At 42.7% G+C, this 23519-nt stretch overlaps 1 protein-coding gene and 1 long non-coding RNA gene across 6 annotated transcripts in view; both read left to right on the top strand.

The window, feature by feature from the left end:
- The window catches only part of LOC114142854 (suppressor of tumorigenicity 7 protein homolog), a 60094-nt gene that overhangs the window by 30744 nt on the left and 5831 nt on the right, over positions 1 to 23519 (top strand). For all 5 annotated transcript variants that reach the window (XM_028014368.1, XM_028014365.1, XM_028014364.1 and 2 more), the window contains 6 exons: positions 10396 to 10478; positions 16856 to 17015; positions 18369 to 18423; positions 18674 to 18789; positions 18878 to 18953; positions 22848 to 23002. In XM_028014368.1, coding sequence (XP_027870169.1) covers positions 10401 to 10478; positions 16856 to 17015; positions 18369 to 18423; positions 18674 to 18789; positions 18878 to 18953; positions 22848 to 23002 — 640 coding nt within the window. In that variant the 5' untranslated portion in view covers positions 10396 to 10400. The remainder of the gene's footprint in view (positions 1 to 10395; positions 10479 to 16855; positions 17016 to 18368; positions 18424 to 18673; positions 18790 to 18877; positions 18954 to 22847; positions 23003 to 23519) is intronic.
- On the top strand, positions 433 to 6396 carry LOC114142858 (uncharacterized). The gene is made up of 3 exons (XR_003595122.1): positions 433 to 912; positions 997 to 998; positions 6386 to 6396. It is a non-coding gene; the product is annotated as an uncharacterized LOC114142858 (long non-coding RNA).

The raw sequence follows: 23519 nt of genomic DNA, 5'->3' as shown, positions 1-23519 counted from the left end.
GATAATTAAAATGACGTCGATAGTTTTAATTTATCGTACGATTAATCGATTTATCGTTTATCGCGACAGGCCTAACGACAGTATATATATATATATATATATGCATATATATATATATATATATATATATTGTATATAGTCAGGTGTTTCAGTTTGATTGTCCAACCCCTATATATATATCTATAGGTATATATATAGGTATATATATATATATATATATATATATATATATACACTGCTCAAATAAATAAAGGGAACACTTAAACAACACAATATAACTCCAAGTAAATCAAACTTCTATGAAATCAAACTGTCCACTTAGGAAGCAACACTGATTGACAATCAATTTCACCTGCTGTTGTGCAAATGGAATAGACAACAGGTGGAAATTATTGGCAAATAGCAAGACACACTCAATAAAGGAGTTTTTTCTTTCGAAAAATTTTATTGTTACTGTAAACATTTAAAAACATTACATTGTTGCAATTATTCAGAAATTTCTAAAAACTTACAAATTCATCAATTTAGGCTAAAAGAAGCTAAGAACAAGAACTATAAAATACAAAATCTCTGTGTGTTAAAAGTTGAGCAGGACCGGGGTGACTCCCTCCCAAGTCCGGAGGGGTCCCGTCCTTCCAGACAGCACTTGGTGCTCAGAGGGGAAACCTGCCCTGAAGCTCCTTCCCTCCTGCCTCACCCGGAGAGCCAGGCCGCCGCTGCTTGGACCTCTACTCGTGGAGCACCGGCTCCTTCGTCCACGGAGGCGCAGGCGATTCTTCTTGGTGGCTGTGTCCTTGGCGCGCCACCTGCAGCCCTTGGTGTTCCTCTTTTTGCTGCTGCCATCCGGAGCACAGCCACGGGGGGCATCTGCCTGCGCCTGCTCACCAGCAAGTTTCTGGAGGTCCAAGTGGCGTCTTTGATGGTGGCTGGGGTGAGCCACCTCTCAGCGAAGTCTTTTTTAGTCATTTTCTGCTGGCTCACCCCATACAGCACTAGCTGTCCATGAAGGACCTCCCTTGCTGGCAAGTGTGGGAATTGCAAGGAGCCGGCCTTCGCCCACAGGTCCACAGCAGCGCTGCACTCCCACAGCAGTTGCCTCACCGACTCCGGCGCGCCACAACCGGGTCGGGGGCAGATGGACGTTACAGACATGCCACGGGAGTGCATAACGGCTCTGACCGGCAGGATCCCATGAGCCACCACCCATGACAGGTCCTGGAGTCCGTTTGGAAGGACGGGATGGCTCACGTTGCGCCAAATGGTGGAGGCGTCTCCATACAGGAGGCCGCGCACTGGAGTCACTGGTTCCCGGTCCTGCACGACAGGGACAATAAAACGATGATTAGTTAAAATCTTGTTCTCCTCTCCTTCCAGTCTAAAATGTTCTAAAAATTTCCGAATAAAAGCATATATAAGAGAAAGGTTAAAAACTACTGGGGTTCTAAAATCTCTTATCATTTTTAATTTCCTGTTTCTTTTTCTGTCTAAAAAGTCATACCTGTCGTGTTTGTCATTAAAGCCATAAATATTTAAGAGGTTAAAATCCTGTCCGTTAAAAGTCAGATTTGCTAAAAGTGCTCGTCCCTCTCTCACCATGGTGCTCCCCTTCACCAAGATGTGCGGGTTGTTTATTAAAATGGCCACGCCGTCATTTTTATTTTCGTTGGAGCCGCTCCATATAGACGGCCGTGGCCACAAGTCCTGCCACCGGGTGTAATTCTTTAAAAACGGGTGTGAACATTCTTGTAGTAAAAACACATCTGGCTGTACGGAGGTTAAAAGGGACAAAACACTCTGGGCTCTAACTCGCGACTTCACACTTCTAACATTGATGGTTGAGAAGGTGAGAGTCATGAGTATGATGGCTAAAATCAAGTACGACATTTTAAAGGATTAAAAAACAAGATAAGACTAAATTCAAACCATGTTAAAAAACGGGCGGTCATTAAAACAACGGCGGGTTCAGAGACTGTCCTGTGAACAGAGCTCTTCCTTCCCTCATGGTGGTGCAGGTCGGGTTGGAGCTCCATTCCCCCTTCGGGCTCTCGGTGTCGGCCGTCTTTCTAAAGCCGTTACCTTGTTTGGGTCCTCCGGGGTTGATTGGTGAGCAAAATCTAGGAACGAGACCTCATTGGATGAGCCAGCGAGGAAGGCTCTGGATTCCTCTCCGAAAGAACCGAAGAGTTCCTCCAGCCTTCCTCTCTTCCCTACCTTGGGGGTAAGGTCGGGAGGTGACTCAGATGCCGGCCTCTTAGCCAGCTGGGCGTCGGGGAGGGGGGCATCATCGCAGCTGTCTGTCTGTTCTTCCTCAGAGTCCGAGCTAGCTCCGCCTTCGGTTAGCATCTCCCCCCCCTCACTGGATGTTTCGGTCTGGGGGGGGGCTTCCTTCCCCTCCCCGCTTCCCGCCCTCTCCTCCAATCAGAGGACCTGGCGGGAGATTTGAATTTTCCGACCCAGCTGCTTCCACTCGCTCATTAGCCGTTTCCGTTAACGTCTCTTTTCCTTTTTTCAATTTATTTGCAAACGACTTTGGACAGTCTCTGAACAAATGATCCTGTCCACCACACAAATTACATTTCCGCCCGTTCGTACATTCATCAAACGTGTGTCCCACTTCTCGACATTTACCACAGAATACTTTTTCACACATTTCGGCCAGATGACCATGCTCGCCGCACTTCCGGCACAGTTTGGGTTGGCCTTGATAGTGAATGTAGCCTCTGTTCTCCCCCAGGACTATCATTGAGGGGAGATGCTTCAGGCCCTAGAAGCCTTGGGGGTCTTCCCATTGTTTAATGGGGACCCACCAAGCACAGTTCCAGATGCCGTCCACATCCCGCACCTTCATAGCCTGGCCTCTCACAGTGCAGTATCTACCCAGCCACATACAGATGTCTTCAGCACTGACAGTCTCATTGAACATCCTCACAATCACCGTTTTCAGGGAGTTGTCAGTCAGTTTCTCGACGTCAGAAGCTGAAAACTGGGTCTTAGCATTTTCAAACCGTGTCCAAAAATCCTTAAGAAGTGCGGCAGAGCAAAAACTTACGTCATATCCCTTATTGAAAGGCAGGGTAAGGATACAATTCAGGTCATCTGGCCGAAACTTCAGCACCTGTTGAATAAGCTTCCTGGAAAAGTCCAATCTCGTTATTCTATTTTCTTCTTCTCTTTCCTTAAATAAAAATCGAACACTGTGGTGCCTCCGCATGCCGGCATGGCTAGCCGCCATGATGGAGGCACCACCAGTTAAGGTTTTTAAAACCTTTACTAAAACCAATAAATAGTTAAAAACCACCAATAAATACAAATAAAAGGTAAAAGATATTTTCCACTACTTAGTGGTCAATATCTCAACCGGGGACAAAATTTACTGAACCTCTAAATCAGTGGCAACAGCCAAGTCACAAAGACTACCGCTATCACCACCCAAAGTGGCAACAGAAATGAAGACATAAAAGTTGAGGTTTAACATGAGCAACCCGGTAAATTTTTATTTACTGGGCTGAATAATTATTTTATATAGAAACACTAACACACGTTCAATTCAAAACAAGATATGTTGAAAAATATATTTTGTTCTCCAACTTTACTGAGCTATTGAAGTCTTTAAATCTTTGGAATTTTGACTTGAAAAATGTTGCACTGAAAGAGATGAAGACCAGAAATGCTATCATATTGTCAAAGCTGTTAATAAATGAAATATGCGTACATATAGCTTGCTCTGCGCCCTGTTCTTTGGGTAATGTGGATAAACTGTTGTGTCTAATTATGGTTCATAGGGTGACTTAATTAGAACTCATTCGTCAGGCAGACAGCAGCGTCCTCTTCTAATTCAGACCAGTGGCAGCTGTGATGAGGGTTTTACTGCAAGCCTCTCAGAAAGGCCTTCTCTGTAGGAGTGAGAGGCTCCACTTTACTACTCTGAATAGCTATCCAGCTGCACTTAATTTATGCACATGTTTGTCTGTGTTTGCATAAGGCCGGACTATCTGAGTGGCGTCTGCTCTCGTTCTGAAGACTTAGTAAGGAGGCAACATGACCTTAAATCCCCACCCAAATGTACCAGGCTAAAGACTGGGCTGATTAGAGGGATAAAGTATTAAGAATTATCATACTGCATTAAAGTTAATGTAATTTTTTTTTTAAATCTTAACAACTCTAATGGATAGCTCTACATTTACCAGTATTATAGTCCCATGAATGGAGAGTGTAGCAAAAAAAAATATTTCAGTAATTTTACAGTAAATTTAAGCAATTCTTTTTGTACCTTGTTTAAGGTCCATCAGGTAAAACAGCCATTTAAATACCTTGACAATATCTTCATCACAGTGTCAGTGTGTGTAATATTCACATCACAATTATTTGGAGTTCAACAATTATTGGCTAATACAGTCAGTCCCTCCAGGATTTTGCCATTTTAATTTTAATTTTTTTTTTTTGCAAAGTCATTATTTTGGTAATTACTTCAGAAATCTTGCAATATTTTTTCCTCATTAATTCTCTTTCAATATCTTGGGATACAATCCGATACAATGACAGACTAACTTGACTTCAGGTAAGGCTGAGGCAGCAGAGTATGTAGTAGAAGTTAGAATTACTGCCACCTGCAGGTAGGAGTTAGCAGTCACTTAAAGCTAATGTTTCTCACCTTTTATTCTGAAAATATGCAATAAACTCACAATTATTCATTAGCGCGAAAAATGTGGTGATCCGGAGGGATTGTGTATTCCAGGTGCTGTGAACTTTAATTTTTCATGCTAATGTTATATTTAGCTAGTTGGACGTCAAGCAGCAGGTCACACCAGACACTAAAATGCTAAAGGTCAGAATGATGGAAGCACAGATGAGAGGAAAGAGAAATCATCACATATTGCTACTAATATCTTCATTGCCATATTTTTTTTCACCATTTGTGTTTTATTAATTTTTAGTTTATGTACAGTACAGACTAAAAATTTGGACACACCTTCTAATTCAATGGGTTTTCTTTATTTTCATGACTATTGACATTGTAGATTCACACTGAAGGCATCAAAACTATGAATAACACATGTGGAAATATGCACTAAACAAAAAAGTGTAAAACAACTGAAAATATCCCTTATATTCTAGTTTCTTCAAAGTATCAACCTTTTGCTGTGATTACTGCTTTGCACACACTCTGCATTTTCTTGATGAGCTTCAAGAGGTCGTCACCTGAAATGGTTTTCACTTCATAGGTGTGTCCTGTCAGGTTAATAAGTGGGATTTCTTGCCTTATAAATAGTCATGAAAATAAAGAAAACCCATTGAATTAGAAGGTGTGTCCAAACTTCTGGTCTCTACTGTATATACAGTATATATACAGTACAAACTGTATATAGTTCTGTTTGGACAGAAGGTGTGTCCAAACTTTTGGTCTCTACTGTACATCATAAATAAACTTGAATAAACAAACGGAAACATGAGTGGAAGAGTGTTGGTTTATAGTAGCGTTAAATTATAAAGTTTTTGCCTTGATAAACTTTTTTAAAAATTCCACAGGAAGATATATTTTGTGGTATTTACAAAACAAAGTGACAAAAGAAATAATATTTACAACTCCTTTTCAGTGTTTTTTTAGGTACTTCTACGGCAAAGCTCTACACACACAAATGTAGATCCTAAACTTTCCTATTAATACACGTAAAATACAAGTGCAAAAAATAAAAACAGTTTTAAGAATAAAATTCTTGCATCAATAAAATCTGGTCAATTTAATAAGAGAATGCTCTAATTTTCCCACTCTACATTTTACTGTTGTTAGAAAGCTGATGACAGCTGGCACCTTTAAAGAGACAGAGCATGTTTAAGGTTCACACACAACAAGCTTTATCAAACACTATGGGGACATGCTGTTACCTAACTTCAATTCAGTTTTACTTCTATAGCGCCAATTCACAACAAATTTCATCTCAAGTCATTTCAATTTCATAACAGGTCCTAGTTCTCAAACAGTGCTTGAAGCTCAATTCTTTTTTCAAATTAGTTTAAAAAGTTTCTATCTAAGGAAGCCCAGCTCTTTCAAAGTTACACATTTCTACATTGTAATTGAGAACTAAGGCTTTTCATGCCTTCTCTATGTCTGAGCCTCAGCGATACTGCCTCGCTGTCGTTACTTTGTAATTTGTCACTGCGTTAAATGTTTAAGGAATTATCTAGGAAGAAGTTATAAAAGAAATTTCTTTTTTTCTGTGGATAAAGAGACATGGGCTCCTCCATGGGCTGCCACCTTATCGTGGTGGAGGGGTTTGAGTGCCCCAATGATCCTAGGAGCTATGCTGTCTGGGGCTTCATGCCCCTGGTAGGGTCACCCAAGGCAGACAGGTCCTAGGTGAGGGACCAGACAAAGTGCAGCCCGAAGACCCCAATGATGAAGGAAAACCTTGGACTTGGTGTTCCTTCGCCCGGACGCGGGTCACCGGGGCCCCACTCTGGAGCCAGGCCTGGAGGGGGGGCACGATGGCGAGCGTCTGGTGGCCGGGCTTTTACCCATGTAGCCCGGCCGGGCTCAGCCCGAAGAGGAAACATGGCCACCCCCTCCCATGGGCCCACCACCCGTGGGAGGGGCCAAAGGGGTCGGGTGCACTGTGTGATGGGTGGCGGCCGAGGGAGGGGACCCTGGCGGTCCGATCCTCGGTTGCAGAAACTGGCTCTTGGGGCGTGGAATGTCACCTCTGGTGGGGAAGGAGCCGGAGCTAGTGCGTGAGGTTGAGAGGTTCCGGCTAGAAATAGTCGGTCTCACCTCGGCGCATGACTCTGGTTCTGGAACCAGTCTCCTTGAGAGGGGCTGGACATACTTCCACTCTGGAGTTGCCCAGGGAGAGAGACGTCGGGCAGGAGTGGGCATACTTGTTGCTCCCCATCTCGGCGCCTGTACGTTGGGGTTTACCCCGGTGAACGAGAGGGTAGCATCCCTCCGCCTACGGGTGGGGGGACGGTTCTGACTGTCGTTTGTGCTTACGGGCCGAACGACAGTTCAGATTACCCACCCTTTTTGGAGTCCTTAGAGGGGGTACTGGAGAGTGCTCCTCCTGGGGACTCCCTTGTTCTGCTGGGGGACCTCAACGCTCACGTGGGCAACGACAGTGAGACCTGGAGGGGCGTGGTTGGGAGGAACGGCCCGCCCAACTTGAACTCGAGCGGTGTTCTGTTGCTGGACTTCTGTGCTCGCCATGGATTGTCCATAACGAACACCATGTTCAAGCATAAGGGCGTCCATATGTGCACTTGGCACCAGGACACACTAGGCCGCAGTTCGATGATCGACTTTGTCGTCGTTTCATCGGATCTGCGGCCGTATGTCTTGGACACTCGGGTGAAGAGAGGTGCGGAGCTGTCCACTGACCACTACCTGGTGGTGAGTTGGCTCCGGTGGTGGGGGAGAAAGCCGGTCAGACCTGGCAGGCCCAAACGTGTTGTGAGGGTCTGCTGGGAACGTCTGGCAGAATCCCCTGTGAGACGGAGCTTTAACTCCCATCTCCAGCAAAACTTCGAACACGTCCCGGGGGAGGTGGGGGACATGGAGTCTGAGTGGACCGTGTTCCGTGCCTCCATTGTCGAGGCGGCCGATCGGAGCTGTGGCCGCAAGGTTGTCGGTGCCTGTCACGGCGGCAACCCTCGAACCCGTTGGTGGACACCTTCGGTGAGGGATGCCGTCAGGCTGAAGAAGGAGTCCTATCGGGCCTTTTTGGCCTGTGGGACTCCGGAAGCAGCTGATGGGTACCGGCGGGCGAAGCGGCATGCGGCTTGGGCGGTTGCTGAGGCAAAAACTCGGGCGTGGGAGGAGTTTGGAGAGGCCATGGAGAAAGACTTCCGCACGGCTTCGAGGCGATTCTGGTCCACCATCCGGCGTCTCAGGGGGGGGAAGCGGTGCAGCACCAACACTGTTTATAGTGGGGATGGTGTGCTGCTGACCTCGACTCGGGACGTTGTGGGCCGGTGGGCAGAGTACTTCGAAGACCTCCTCAATCCCACCAACATGCCTTCCACTGAGGAAGTGGAGCCTGGGGACTCTGGATTGGGCTCTCCAATCTCTGGGGGCGAGGTCGCCGAGGTGGTTAAAAAGCTCCTCGGTGGCAAGACCCCGGGGGTGGATGAGATCCGCCCGGAGTTCCTTAAGGCTCTGGATGTTGTAGGGTTGTGTTGGTTGACGCGACTCTGCAATATCGCATGGACATCGGGGGCAGTTCCCCTGGATTGGCAGACTGGGGTGGTGGTCCCCCTGTTCAAAAAGGGGGACCGGAGTGTGTGCTCCAATTATAGAGGGGTCACACTCTTAAGCCTCCCTGGCAAGGTCTATTCAGGGGTCCTGGAGAGGAGGGTCCGTCGGATAGTCGAACCTCGGATTCAGGAAGAGCAGTGTGGTTTCCGTCCTGGTCGTGGAACACTGGACCAGCTCTACACCTCAGCAGGGTCCTGGAGGATGTATGGGAGTTCGCCCAACCAGTCTACATGTGTTTTGTGGACTTGGAGAAGGCGTTCGACCGTGTCCCTCGGGGAGCCCTGTGGGGGGTTCTCCGGGAGTATGGGGTACCGGGCCCTTTGATACGGGCTGTCAGGTCCCTGTATGACCGGTGTCAGAGTCTGGTCCGCATTGCCGGCAGTAAGTCGGGCTCGTTTCCGGTGAGAGTTGGACTCCGCCAGGGCTGCCCTTTGTCACCGATTCTGTTCATCACTTTCATGGACAGAATTTCTAGGCGCAGCCAAGGTGTTGAGGGGATCCGATTTGGTGGCCTTAGGATCTCATCTCTGCTTTTCGCAGATGATGTGGTCCTTTTGGCTTCATCAGATCGTGATCTGCAGCTCTCGCTGGAGCGGTTCGCAGCCGAGTGTGAAGCGGCCGGGATGGGGATCAGTGCCTCCAAATCCGAGGCCATGGTCTTGAGCCGGAAAAGGGTAGAGTGCCTTCTCCGGGTCAGGGGGGGTGTCCTGCCCCAAGTGGAGGAGTTTAAGTATCTCGGGATCTTGTTCACGAATGGGGGTAGAAGGGAGCAGGAGGTCGACAGGCGGATTGGCGCAGCGTCTGCTGTCAAGCGGGCGCTGTACCGGTCCGTCGTGGTGAAGAGAGAGCTGAGCCAAAAAGCGAAGCTCTCGATTTACCGGTCGATCTACGTTCCCACCCTCATCTATGGTCATGAGCTTTGGGTCATGACCGAAAGAACGAGATCGCGGATACAAGCGGCCGAAATGGGTTTTCTCCGTAGGGTGGCTGGGCTCTCCCTTAGAGATAGGGTGAGAAGCTCAGTCATCCGGGAGGGACTCAGAGTAGAGCCGCTGCTCCTTCACATCGAGAGGAACCAGTTGAGGTGGCTTGGGCATCTGGTCAGGATGCCTCCTGGACGCCTCCCTGGTGAGGTGTTCCAGGCACGTTCCACCGGGAGGAGGCCCCGGGGAAGACCCAGGACACGCTGGAGAGACTATGTCTCTCGGCTGGCCTGGGAACGCCTCGGGATTCCCCCGGAAGAGCTAGAAGAAGTGGCCGGGGAGAGGGAAGTCTGGGCCTCCCTTCTGAAGCTGCTACCCCCGCGACCCAACCTCGGATAAGCGGAAGAAGATGGATGGATGGATGGATGGATGGATAAAGAGACATTCAGCAGTTTGGAAAGTCAAATGAAAGCTCTTATAAGACTAATTAAACTGTGTACATGGAACTAAGAAATGTTCTTTTCCGAACATCATACAGTTGGATAATGTATGGTAGTATATGGACGGGTCACCTCCAGCTTGTTTTCTCTTCCTCCTGGTCAGGTTTGTGTGGCTTGTTATGGTGGAATGGTGCCTCCGTTTTTCACTCTTATTGCTTCCATTCTTAGTGATATTCCAAACAATACAACAAAAGATTGCGGGAAAGTAAAAGACACCTTTATGGCCTAGTTGGAGTTTGACAAAGCGATTTCTGTATCTAAATACATTTTTTATTTTAACCACCTAAATGTTCGGTTTTTGTTATAAATCACTTTTTTTCTACTCAAAGTAACTAAGTACTAAGTACTCAAAGTTTTTCTACTGTTGCGTTTCCTAGTTCAGCTGCCATTTCTGTCTCATTTTGTTCCTCACTCTCTACGTTGTTCTCTTGGTTCTTATGTAATTTCACATCTGAGCAGCAGGGCTCTCTGGGAAACACCATACAAACATGAAAATGATATTCTGTATGAAACATTTTCTGTGCTGGAATTACAAATATCCTTGAATCTTGAGCCTTTTTGATGTTTCTCTGTAGACACGACCTAGTTTTTTTTCCTCCAAAGGTTCTACAGCATTTGATCTTACAAACATGTTTTCTAAAGCAGGTCTCTGTTGCCTGGAAGAGAGACTGTTTTATTAGGAAGAACTAACCTCTGTACCGTCTTGTTTTTTGTGTTCTCTCTGTAGTAAGCATGTTTCTCAACACCTTGACTCCCAAGTTCTACGTGGCTCTGACAGGCACTTCATCCCTCATATCTGGACTCATATTGGTAAGCTGTGCTTGTCTTTAGATTTCACATATCTGCACTAAAACAGGCATTGATGATGACTTTCATATGAGATATTTGAGCTTATTAACAATTCAGACATGTGGGGATGCACTAGTAATGAAATATGGGACGTTATGGTTGATAATATTTACTGATATTGTATATATTATACACATAAATCGACACTTTGGAAAAATCACTGCAGTCCTGCGCTGCATCACTAACTAGCTGCGATTCCTTTACAAATGTGCACAAAACTTTGTCAATATTTCGCTTATGTTGAAAAAACACAACTTTGCAATTGCAGTGTTTCCACTTAATTAGAAACACAATTAAAATCACACAAATAAGTGTGTTCGTGTGATAAATCATTACAAAACATCCCGTGGCATCATTCTCCAACTACTTCCTGTCGTCGTCTTCGTGGTTTGTGGCAGTGGCAGTGTCCAGTTGTTGATCATGTGACTTGCTTGTGATGCGAAAAAAGTGTCAGTTTTGCAAAATAACCAAATTTTAATACACCAATAAAGTTCCAAATCGTTTTATCAAAATATGAGTTTTGATAAAACGATTTGGAGTGTTTCCATTAAGCAAATTTATTTTCAAATTCGCAAATTATGCATTTATATGGTAAATGGAAAAGCAGGTAGTGTCACCTAACAAATGACTAGACAATGACCACATGAGCAACTTCTGCTCGCTCCCCTCCAGAAACAAACAGCAAGAAGATAGAAATCAACATCTGCTGTTAATATCTGCCAGTACTGATGTAGATGCCAATATGTTGTGCATCCCTGCAGCAGAGTACTTTTATACAAATCAGACTTTTTTTTTTTGCTGATTTGATATTTTAGAGTTTCTGACCATTCATTTATCAGGATGGATAAAAGCTGAAAATTGACACATTTCAGTCACCAAACCATTTATTGGTGCATCTCTGCTAAAATGTTTGGGACTCTTACCGCTTTCAGATTTTGTGTTACATTTCTTAGTGCATCAACTGAGAATAAAAGTCCTATGTTCAGTTTGACGACAGTGCGATTTTTAACTCTCACTCTCATTCATCTCGTTGGAGGGAAAGAATTTTTATTGGCTCCTTTGTACACTTGTAAGCTAAAGGGGTTATTTGTTAGAATCACTTATTGGTTTAAAAGCCATAATAAGCTTCACTGACTGGAAGTCTTTTCTCTTGGTTGTTCTTCAGTGGAGCATATGGATCTAGTCTGATCACCCGACTACAATTCAACATCTTTGCTGCTGTACATTATGTACTCACAGATTTCTAGAGTTTTCCCTCTTCCAGTCTTTTTACAGAGACGGCAAACTGTGCAGCAGTGTTTGATCTGTAGTTTAAAATAGTCCTTCTGTTAATTAACTCCCTCTCTCTTCCCTGCAGGCTTTCAGCCAGTTTGTGTAGGAGGCTTGGAAATGGTTTTGAGCTTGGCACATGCTCTGAAATGACTAAATGAAAATGGCTTGGTTTTTTGTTAAGTCAGTGGCACAACAATTTGAGTTTGTGTTTCTCTTCTTGGTCATTTCAGTGGTTGTCAATTAAAAGTCTTAGTAAAAATTAAAGTATACGCTCATTTCATTTTAAAGTTTTACATCCCCAATATTTACCAGGTTCTAAAAAAATATGAAATCCAATCTTAGCTGTACAGAAACCAAGAAATCTCATTTATTAATAAATGAAGTCAAATAGATCTGTGGAAACCTGAAGGGAGAGCTGGGTGCTGCACCTTATTAACTGATCTTCAGCAGGTGTGAGAATCTTTATTTAAAAAAAAAAACCTATATAAAACTTAGTTTGGGTAGTTTTCTGGTCTGGAACTTACAGGAGAGCGAGAGGAAAGACAACAGTCTCTGTCGTTGTTGGCCATCGATTTTTCATTCCGATGTAAAAAGAATTATTCACAAATGAAAAACATTCAAGAGCATCACTAGCTGCATTTCTGTTCATGCTAAAATTTTGCAAATTGGAATTATGAAAATAAATTAGCTGAATGGAAACATGGCAATTTTGAAAAAAAAAAAAAAAAGACTGTTTATTTTTTATTTTTGATAAAAAGTTTTTCTGCCAGATCGAAATAGATGTATTTCAACACTGCAACGGAAACAATTTTTTGTATCATACCAATCACGTGATCAACAGCTGGATGTCACTACTGATGGAAACCACGAAGAAGACTACAGGAAATGATAGGAGGATAATGTTTGTTTTTTTTCTGACAATCTGCAGCTGGCTCCACCAGCTCTCACATCATCACATTTCTTACTTAACGGAAATATCAAAATTGTGAAAATATGTTTTTCCGACATTCACAGAATATCATCCAAGATTTGTGCACACTTTTATTAGAAACGAAGCTACTGTCAACATCTCAGCAAGATTCTGACATTCATATTATTAGCACAAGCACTTCATAGACTAAGCATTTCTTTTTTTTTTGGAGGGGGGATGATAATTTTGGATTAAGCTCCTCTGGACACCATGGGAGTATAGAAGCCAAATGTGAGTTCTTTGAAAACTAAAAAAACTAAATGATGCCATCCCAAACACATCAGCTAATCTACAACAAAGTACTGAAGAAGAAAATCAAAGACAACTGTGGAGGACGATTCCTCCACAGTGATGTGAAAGACAAAGTCACACTGAAAACAACAAGCTACTGCTGCTAAGTACACCCATAGAATCATGGGGTGTACTTTTTTTCTCATGCCACATTTTCATTGTAACTTTTGTTTTGTCGACAACCTATATTTTGAAAAATTTTCCTAAATCAATAATATAAAGTAAAATTTCCTGAGTAATGTTCCGACACCTTGTTGACATAGAGGAACCTTGTTACCTCTGTGCCACGTTTGTGGTAAAGCGATGTCCAACTTGATACTTTTGTGTTTACTTTCTTTCCTCCTCACATATTTACGCATATTTTTTTTAAATTTAGGGATCTAAAAACTCACTACTGCTTTGAAAAATGGTTTCTTAATCAGACTGTACTTTAGATGTAATGATGTAGAGGTGTGTATCTTTCAGTGACTTCAGATTCAATTTCAATTTTTAGAAACATAATTTGATTCTGAAACCAATTTTTCTACTCAAACCATCAAGAGATTCTGTTTAAATTATGTGACTGACAAGAGCAATAAACGGTGTAAACAAAAACAATTATACATGGTTCCATTCTGTATCAAATTCCATCATTTTATATTTAAACAAAAATATATTTGTGCATAAAATTTTGGAACTTAAATGATCAGTATTAGGTTAGCAAAGCTGCCTGGCTTTTTCTTAATATATATATATATATATACTGTATATATTATATATATATACACTGCTCAAAAAAATAAAGGGAACACTCAAATAACACATCCTAGATCTGAATGAAAGAAATATTCTCATTGAATACTTTGTTCTGTACAAAGTTGAATGTGCTGACAACAAAATCACACAAAAATCATCAATGGAAATCAAATTTATTAACCAATGGAGGCCTGGATTTGGAGCCACACACAAAATTAAAGTGAAATAACACTACATGCTGATCCAACTTTAATGTAATGTCCTTAAAACAAGTCAAAATGAGGCTCAGTATTGTGTGTGGCCTCCACATGCCTGTATGACCTCCCTACAACACCTGGGCATGCTCCTGATGAGGTGGCGGATGATCTCCTGAGGGATCTCCTCCCAGACCTGGACTAAAGCATCCGCCAACTCCTGGACAGTCTGTGGTGCAACGTGACGTTGGTGGATGGAGCGAGACATGATGTCCCAGATGTGCTCAATGGGATTCAGGTCTGGGGAACGGGCTGGCCAGTCCATAGCTTCAATGCCTTCATCTTGCAGGAACTGCTGACACACTCCAGCCACATGAGGTCTAGCATTGTCCTGCATTAGGAGGAACCCAGGGCCAACCGCACCAGCATATGGTCTCACAAGGGCTCTGAGGATCTCATCTTGGTACCTAATGGCAGTCAGGCGGTATCTGGTGAGCACATGGAGGGCTGTGCGGCCCTCCAAAGAAATGCCACCCCACACCATTACTGACCCACCGCCAAACCGGTCATGCTGAAGGATGTTGCAGGCAGCAGACCGCTCTCCACGGCGTCTCCAGACTCTGTCAAGTCTGTCACATGTGCTCAGTGTGAACCTGCTTTCATCTGTGAAGAGCACAAGGCGCCAGTGGCGAATTTGCCAATCCTGGTGTTCTCTGGCAAATGCCAAGCGTCCTGCAGGGTGTTGGGCTGTGAGCACAACCCCCATCTGTGGACGTCGGGCCCTCATACCATCCTCATGGAGTCGGTTTCTAACCGTTTGTGCAGACACATGCACATTTGTGGCCTGCTGGAGGTCATTTTGCAGGGCTCTGGCAGTGCTCCTCCTGTTCCTTCTTGCACAAAGGCGGAGGTAGCGGTCCTGCTGCTGGGTTGTTGCCCTCCTACGGCCTCCTCCACGTCTCCTGGTGTACTGGCCTGTCTCCTGGTAGCGCCTCCAGCCTCTGGACACTACGCTGACAGACACAGCAAACCTTCTTGCCACAGCTCGCATTGATGTGCCATACTGGATGAGCTGCACTACCTGAGCCACTTGTGTGGGTTGTGGAGTCCGTCTCATGCCACCACGAGTGTGAAAGCACCACCAACATTCAAAACTGACCAAAACATCAGCCAGACAGCATAGGTACTGAGAAGTGGTCTGTGGTCCCAACTGCAGAACCACTCCTTTATTGAGTGTGTCTTGCTAATTGCCAATAATTTCCACCTGTTGTCTATTCCATTTGCACAACAGCAGGTGAAATTGATTGTCAATCAGTGTTGCTTCCTAAGTGGACAGTTTGATTTCACAGAAGTTTGATTTACTTGGAGTTATATTGTGTTGTTTAAGTGTTCCCTTTATTTTTTTGAGCAGTGTAGTTACTTCGAAAAAGTTACTTTAATTGGATTACCGATTACTCCTTGAAAAAGAAACTTAGATTACCAATTACTTGATTTGGAAAGTAACTAAGTTACATTAAAATGAACATTTTTAGTTACTTTCAACAGCTGCTAACAACAACGCTCCGCCGCCTGTGAAAATTACATTGATCTTTGCCAAAACTTAATTGCAAGTTATTTTATAATTGTAACATCAACAATATGATAATATATTATATATCCACTTATAAGGTTAACCTGAAGGGGAGAATGTGTAATGGTTACAGCAGTACAAAAAGACGTTAGTAATTTGTGCATGCTTTTGTGTGTTCCAGTGTTGTCTGGAAAACTATAAATAAGATTTTATACCCTCCCCCCCGTTTGCTGTCAGTCACAGTGCTCCTCCTGCCGCTCCACAACTCAGATATCCCGCTGCACAGATTTGTGACACTTATCTTAATATTACTGATTATAATTGCATTTAGTTGCACAACTTTACGGACACGTTCATTCGTGGCTGTTTTCACATTTATTGCGCTGTTCATATTAGTCTCGATGTTTGCAGTTTTCTGGAGCTCAACGTGAAGCTCGACGTCATTCACAGGTAATATGTTGACTTGACATTAACTAAGACACAGCGGAACGGATCATCAGGGAAATGATGGACTAAAACTAACTGGATGTCAGACAGATTCTGGGGTTTATGTCTGCTTATTTCCAAGCCCAAAAAGCGCATCCCGCGACTCATTAAATTTGCAAGCGACTTTCGAAAGAACAAAACAAGCCCAAAGCCGCTTATAATAAACGGAATTGGCGACCGAATCTCAAAATAGTTCCTTTTCAGCAACAAAATGCACATCTTTCCTCCGTTGTGTACATTTCTGTCGCTGCTGACACTGTCGTGTAGAAACGGGGGTCACTCCCCAAGATGCGTAGAGGAAATTAAATTAAATTACAAAAGAAAATAGTAACGCACAGTAAAGCAAAGTGATTTTGATAAGTAACTGTAGTCTGACTACTGGATTTGAAATAGCAACGCGTTAGATTACTCATTACTGAAAAAAGTGGTCAGATGCGTTACGGACATCACTGTATATATATATATATAAATGACAGACAGACAGACAGTGCATGAACCCAAGCATGCCACTTGGGGTCATGTGTCAGGCCGTGTTAATGAAGCTTCTTAGTTTGCAACAACAACGTTGTGTAAAGAAAAGACTTGCTCATCTTTGTTAAGTTGTTTAGCTCATGAGGTGTTTTATCAGCTAACTCCTTCATTTTATTCCTGTTTGCTTGGTAAGTGCTATGAAACTACTTGTACTGCTTTCAGTTTCTCTCATGCTAGTTTTATATTTTAAGTCAAATTTTATGATTTTGCACATTTTTCAATTTGATGGAAATGACTGTTTAATTCTGAGTTCATTAAAGCGTTCTATCATCTGTGCTTCCTTTCTCAGATCTTTGAGTGGTGGTATTTCAGGAAATATGGGACCTCCTTCATAGAGCAAGTGTCTGTGAGCCACCTGCGCCCCCTGCTGGGTGGAGTGGATAGCAGTTCTCCCAGCAGCTCTAACACAAGCAACGGAGACGCTGACTCCAATCGGCAAAGTGTGTCTGGTAAGAAGTGGCTGCGCTTCTCGTCAGAGTATAAACGCTACACAGAGAAGTGTTGACTAAAGATAGTGGTCACACAATCCCATCATGCTTTACTTCTTCAATGTCTTCCTCTTGGCACATTGGTGCTTCAAATTCAGAGCATTTCAAAATACAGGAGTCTTTTTTAGCTAACGTTGCTCCGAGTATTTTTGAGGGACTCAGAATCTCAACTCCTTGGTAAAGTTACCAGTTATAACTTTAGCTTTATCAAAGCATTTATTAGTAATCTTTAGTCACATTTTAATTTTGACAATTATTTTGGGTTATGTTTTAATAGAGACTGAAAGATCAGAACAGAAATTGCATTTATTAATCTAACTTTGACTAACTTGTTTTGAGTTCCTCGGCTGTAAATCATAATACACACCAAAGACTTTAGAAAGTCCAACTGTTCAAATACCATGTTTATTTAATTTATTTGATTTAAACTAAAGCAATAAAAACACACTGGACTTGAACAAGATCATTTAATGATCATTTAATGACAGATCATTTAATGATCTTTTCTTAATGTAGGGTTTACAAACCATTTTTCTTATGTTTGCTCTTTCAAAAAAAGATACATTTTTTCAGATTCATTTTAAACTAATTGTGGCTTTTAGTGGTGGAAATTTACTGTCAAGCAGGACGGTCACCCTAAACACTCCCCCGGATCTGTAACAAAATGCATATTTATGTTAGAATGGCCTAGTCAAAGTCCAATTGAAGCATCTTTAGCAGGGCTTGAAAAATTCTACTCACAGACACTCCCCATCCAGTCTGGAGAAAGTTTTTAAAGAATGGGTGACTCTATGGAGAGAGGGAGGTCTTCCTGGTGACTGAAATGAGATCTAAAGCCAAGTTTCCTTCTGATTTGTACAGCAGTGTATAGATGTATATGTATGTAGTTGTATAAATGGGTAAATGTCTCTCTAGTATAAAATTGACAGGTTGTTTTGACTAGAAAAGCGGTCTAAACATTGTTCCAGTGTCCAGGTTTGGGCCATAACTGGTAGAGACGTCACCGTACCCTAACTGGTTGGTGGTTGGAATGTGACTGCAGCTGGTTTGTGAACTTTTGCAAGGCACTGTACATCTGGGAAAGAAGAACTCTGTTCTATTATTAGATCTTTTATGCTAAACTGAACAGCCAATCAGAGTGATGTTAATATGACTGTGCTGCCTAATAGTGTAATATTTGTCCTTTTGGTGGGAAGAAGTGAAGACACTTGGGTTTTTAAGCTAACAAAATATTACAGGGTAGATGTGAAGAGCAGACTGAACTACTCTGATTTGACTCTCCTGGTCTGTGTTGTTCTTTCTCTGGCTGTGCAGAATGTAAAGTGTGGAGAAATCCTCTAAATTTATTTCGTGGAGCTGAATATAATCGGTGAGTATGAGAAAAGACTCGTCTGTGTTGTTCTGCTGCTGCTGCTCTCACCTTTTCTAATTCTCTCATCTGTTTTTCTCCCATGTCTAATCAGTTTTCATCAGTTTTTGTCCCTGTTAGCTGTTGTCGTTCCTCCTGATTCCTCTTAACTCAGCTGCTGCTTTTGTTTTTGCCATAGCGTGATTTTAATCCTGAAGCTTCAGCCAATAACACCTGGTTTCTCCTGTTGTGCCATGTTTCCTCTGTCCAGTTATACATGGGTAACGGGTCGAGAGCCGCTGACTTACTACGACATGAATCTGTCAGCACAAGATCATCAGACCTTCTTCACATGTGACTCAGACCACTTGCGACCAGCTGATGCCAGTAAGAAAATCCATAAAAATTACATATGATATGTGCCTTATGCCTAATAAATAAGGGGCTGTGTGTGTATGTGTGTATGTTCCTGCAGTCATGCAGAAGGCGTGGAGAGAAAGAAACCCGCAGGCTCGCATCTCTGCAGCACACGAAGCACTGGAGCTAGAAGAGTGAGTTCTGCACTGACAACAATCCACAGTGTACAGTTGTGTGTAGGAAAATTCTTATAACTATTATTATAAAAAATGCACTGGGAACACTGCGCTTTGTATTTTACATACATATCGCTTTCAACATGAAATCAGACTGACATAAGTATTTTATCGGTAGGGATGTACGATAAATCCCTACTTATATAGGGTAGGGGTACAGTGATCCCTCGTTTTTCGCGGGGCTTACGTTCTATAAAGAACCCGTGATAGGTGAAATCCGTGAAGTGGTAATCTTTTTCTTTTTTTTTTTTTTTTACAATTATTATATAATAAAATACTCCATAATACATTGAAACCAAAGAACAAAACCTTTTTACAAGCCCAAGCATTTGTTTAACAAATAAAAGTACTGTATAAACATTTTTTGTTTTTTTTACAAATAACTACTGTACTGTAAAATAATAATTTTAATCATCAATACGAACTGAAGGCTTCAAATTGCGGAGATCAGCGCCGCCCCACCGCGACCGAGTCATTGGATTAGAACGGGAGAAAATGAAAAATGATTATGAAAAAAAATACAAAGTACAGTAGGATAAATAGTGACTCCCGTGTATTTCACTGCTCTTCTGACTGAGCCGCTGCAGCCTGACTCCGCTCTGTAGCGGTTTTTTCTTCTAAAGCCTGTGGTGCAGGTGTGTTTTTTCGAGAGAAGAAGATAGTTATCTGTAGTTGTTGTCGCTCCTTTTTCTTCTGGCAAAAAGATTCTTGAAATTGGCAAGCTGTTTTACGTACGTGTACATATTACCCGCAACGTTGTTGACACACAGGTAGAGAAGAAGCAGAGAGACTGTTTAGCCAATCAGAATGCAGAACACAATGCACGATGCAAATCCGTGAAGAAGCGAGACCGTGAATGGTGAACCGCGATATAGCAAGGGTTCACTGTATATCCCTACCCTATATATATATTACGTTTCAAATATGACTCTAACCAGGTGGTTTTTCAGTCGAGATTTAAAGGAAGTCAGTGTTTCAGCTGTTTTACAGTTTTCTGGGAGTTTGCTCCAGATTTGTGGTGCATAGAAGCTGAATGTTGCTTCTCCATGTTTGGTTCTGGTTCTGGGGATGCAGAGCAGAACCAGAACCTGAGAGGTCTGGAAGGTTGATACAACAACAGCAGATCTTTAAAGTATTGTGGTGCTGAGCCGTTCAGTGATTTATAAACTAGCAGTATTTTAAAGTTTATTCTCTGAGCTACAGTGGAGGGACTGTAGAACTGGGGTGGTGTGCTCTGACTTCCTGGTTTTAGAAAGATAGAGCACATAACCAGCAGCAGCATTCTGGATCAGCTGCAGCTGGAGGATTGATTTGTTGGACAGACCTGTGAATACGGTCCTACAGAACCAGAACCAGCACTGTGGTTGGATCAGATCAGTAGCAATAACAGGCAGGACTTTCTTAAAGAAATGTGTGGGTAAAACATCCAGACAGCAGGAACTGGAGCTTAGTTGACTTATAATTTCCTGTAGGATTTTATAATTAAGTAGTTGGAATTGGGTCATTTTTCCTGTATTTGTTTTGTTTGGGCACAGCATTGGTACTGACTTTATAGTGGATGTACAGATTAATCCTCTGATTTTTTGAATTTTCTCTGAAAAGAAGCTGGAAAACTGGTTGCAGGCGGCAATACATTGGAATTCAGGCGGTAACGTCACAGGAGGGTTTGTGATTCTGTCAACTGTTGCAAATAAAGCTCGAGCATTATTAATGTTTTTGTTTATGACATCTGCAAAGAAAGCCTCTCTTGCATGTTTTAGTGTTAAATGATAGTTACGTAGTCTTTCTTTATAGATGTCACAATGAACGTGAAGTTGAGTTTTACAGCATTTTCATTCTGCTCTACGGCAGAGTTGTCTTGCAGATCTAACTGTTTGTGCATTTCTCCATGGAGATTTCTTCCTACCAGACACAACCTTCACCATTAATAGGGGCAATGGAATCAATAATATCTGAGACTTTAGACTGAAAATCATTTACCAACTTATCTACATCATTACAGCTTAAGGGTGAGGAAGAAGAGTAGATTTGATTAAAAGTTTCTGCTGTGTTTTCAGTGAGAGAACGTTTTGTGATGGTTGCTGTTTGTATAAGTGGGTTAAAAGATAAAGAACTTTCAAAGATAACAGGAAGTGATGCGACAGGGCGACATCAGTTACAGAGACATTGGAAATATTCACACCCTTACTGATAACCAGGTCCAGTGTGTGTCCTTGAGTGTGTGTTGCTTGTTTGACATGTTGTGTTAGACCAAAAGTCTCTAAAATATTAGCGAGCTTTTTTGCCCCTCTGTCTTGGGGGTTGTCAACATGAATGTTGAAATCACCGACAATTATTAAACAATCATAATCAATACATATGAGAGATAGAAGCTCATTCAAGTCAGTAAAGAAATTTTCCACAAAAGTTGGAGTTTTGTATAGAGTTACTGTCAAAGTTCGTTTGTGGCCTTTAACCTCAATTCCCAGAAACTCAAAAGAGGTGAAGAGACCCAAAGAGATTTTACTACAATTTATGGTATTCTTAAATATTGAAGCCACGCCTCCTCCTTTTTTGTGTTTTCTATTCTCACTGAAGAAATTGTAGTTAGGAGACATTGATTTTTATCACTATTTTATCATTATTATCACTCAACCATGTTTCTGTCAGAAACATAACATCGATATTTTGCTCAGTGATGAAATCATTAATTAATAGAGCTTTAGCACAGATAGATCTTGTATTTAAAAGAGCTAGTTTAAGTGACTTGGAGGCCAAAAGTTCTTCAGTCTGTGGTTTGAATTAGGTCCGCTGTATTTTATATTTCTGTTTCTTGTAAATTTTCTTGTAGTGATCCGGACAGTGCCAGGAGGCCAGACACATTCTGGAGTAAGAAGGGTGTAAAGATAAAGTCTGGACCCCGGCCTCAGACCTCAGAAACGCAGAGTGATGGATCCTCTGGGACATTAGAGTCAGGTGGCTTAAATGAAGTGAGGTCTGCTACGTGAGCGCTAAGGAGAGATGTGCCAAGTAGAACCTGTTAATTCATTCCATCTGTAGATTTGAGAAACTCCGGTCCAGAAGACATTTCTTCATGTGTATCTTGTGAATCCTGTGAATGAGTGGAGAAGCAGAGAGGGAGGGGAAGCAGGAAGGGAACTAGTCGCTCCGTCTCCAGTCGATGTTGTATCAGCTTGTTTTGGAATAGTTTGCTCCTGATACGTGGAGGGTTCCATCCTAGTCAGAACTCCTTGAGCCTGTTCTTCTGAAGCAATGATCACATTATTGTCCTTGTTGATAAAATGAAAAAGGTTTGCAGTGAGTAGCTTTATCCCATGTTTATTAAGCCAAGCGTGCTGTGGTGGCGTAGGGGATAGCGCGACCCACGTTTGGAGGCCTTGAGTCCTCGACTCGGCCGTCGTGGGTTCGATTCCTGGACCCAGCGACACTTGCCGCATGTCTTCCCCCTTTTCTGTCAGCCTTCTTTTATATAAAGGACACTAGAGCCCACAAAAAGACCCCCTGAAGGGGAGAAAAAAATAAAAAAAGATTGCATCCGCCTCTTCCAAAAAGGTGAAAACGCTGCCAATAGATCCAGAGGTTATCGATGAAGGTCACTGAGCTGGCAGAGCAGCTTTTAATCAGCCATTTGTTTATCATGTCCAGCCTGGAGTGTTTTTCGTCTCCCCATTCAGGTGATGGAATTGGACCACTGAGACATAACTTAATTTTTAATTTTTCCATAGTGTTCAGAAGAATATTAAATTCCTTATTCAGACTCCGTGTGTTGACTTGGCAAACATGAGAGCTGATGTGAGGCCGTGTTGGTTTTTAGTCCTCTGGTGGCTTTTTGTCTCTTCTGTCTTCCCGTAGCTGTGCTACAGCATACATCCTCCTGGCAGAGGAAGAAGCCACCACCATAATGGAGGCTGAGCGGTTATTTAAACAGGCGCTTAAAGCTGGAGAGGGCTGCTACCGCCGCAGCCAGCAGCTGCAGCACCACGGGACACAGTACGAAGCCCAGCACAGTGAGTAGCAGCCGCTGAGTCAGCTCTTCACACCGCAGTTTCTAACGTTACCATGTGTGTTAGCGGGATATTATGAGATTGATCAACATAAAGTAGTGCATAATGCAGGGTGCTGTGGTGTACATTGTGTTTTTTCACAGGTTCCACTTTTTCTGTTTTTATTTTTTCAGTTTACCCATATTTATTAACCCAAAAATATATAACTGATGTGAATGGAAAAAAACCCAACAAATCTTTATCCAAAGGTCTTCATTCACTAATATTCTGTTTCACAAATGTACCAAACTTCTGTGGTTCAACAGAACATTGATTTTACAAAAGATGTTTGTCGTTAAGCTAAGCATAAGGTAAGAATCTTGTTTGTTTGATAAAAGAAAATCTCCCTTTTAAAAATGCTTTGTCCTCAAAAAGTAAACTCTTGTGCTTACTTCCAAAATGATCAGGACCTTTAATCATTTCTATTTCTTTCATATTCTTTCTAGAGTCAGATGAAATCCCACACAGATGGACTCTGTTT

This window comes from Xiphophorus couchianus, chromosome 4 (assembly GCF_001444195.1).
Source record: "Xiphophorus couchianus chromosome 4, X_couchianus-1.0, whole genome shotgun sequence".
NCBI lineage: Eukaryota > Metazoa > Chordata > Actinopteri > Cyprinodontiformes > Poeciliidae > Xiphophorus > Xiphophorus couchianus.
The sequence above is the reverse complement of the archived record's forward strand: the minus strand, read 5'-3'. Positions and strand labels throughout refer to the sequence as shown.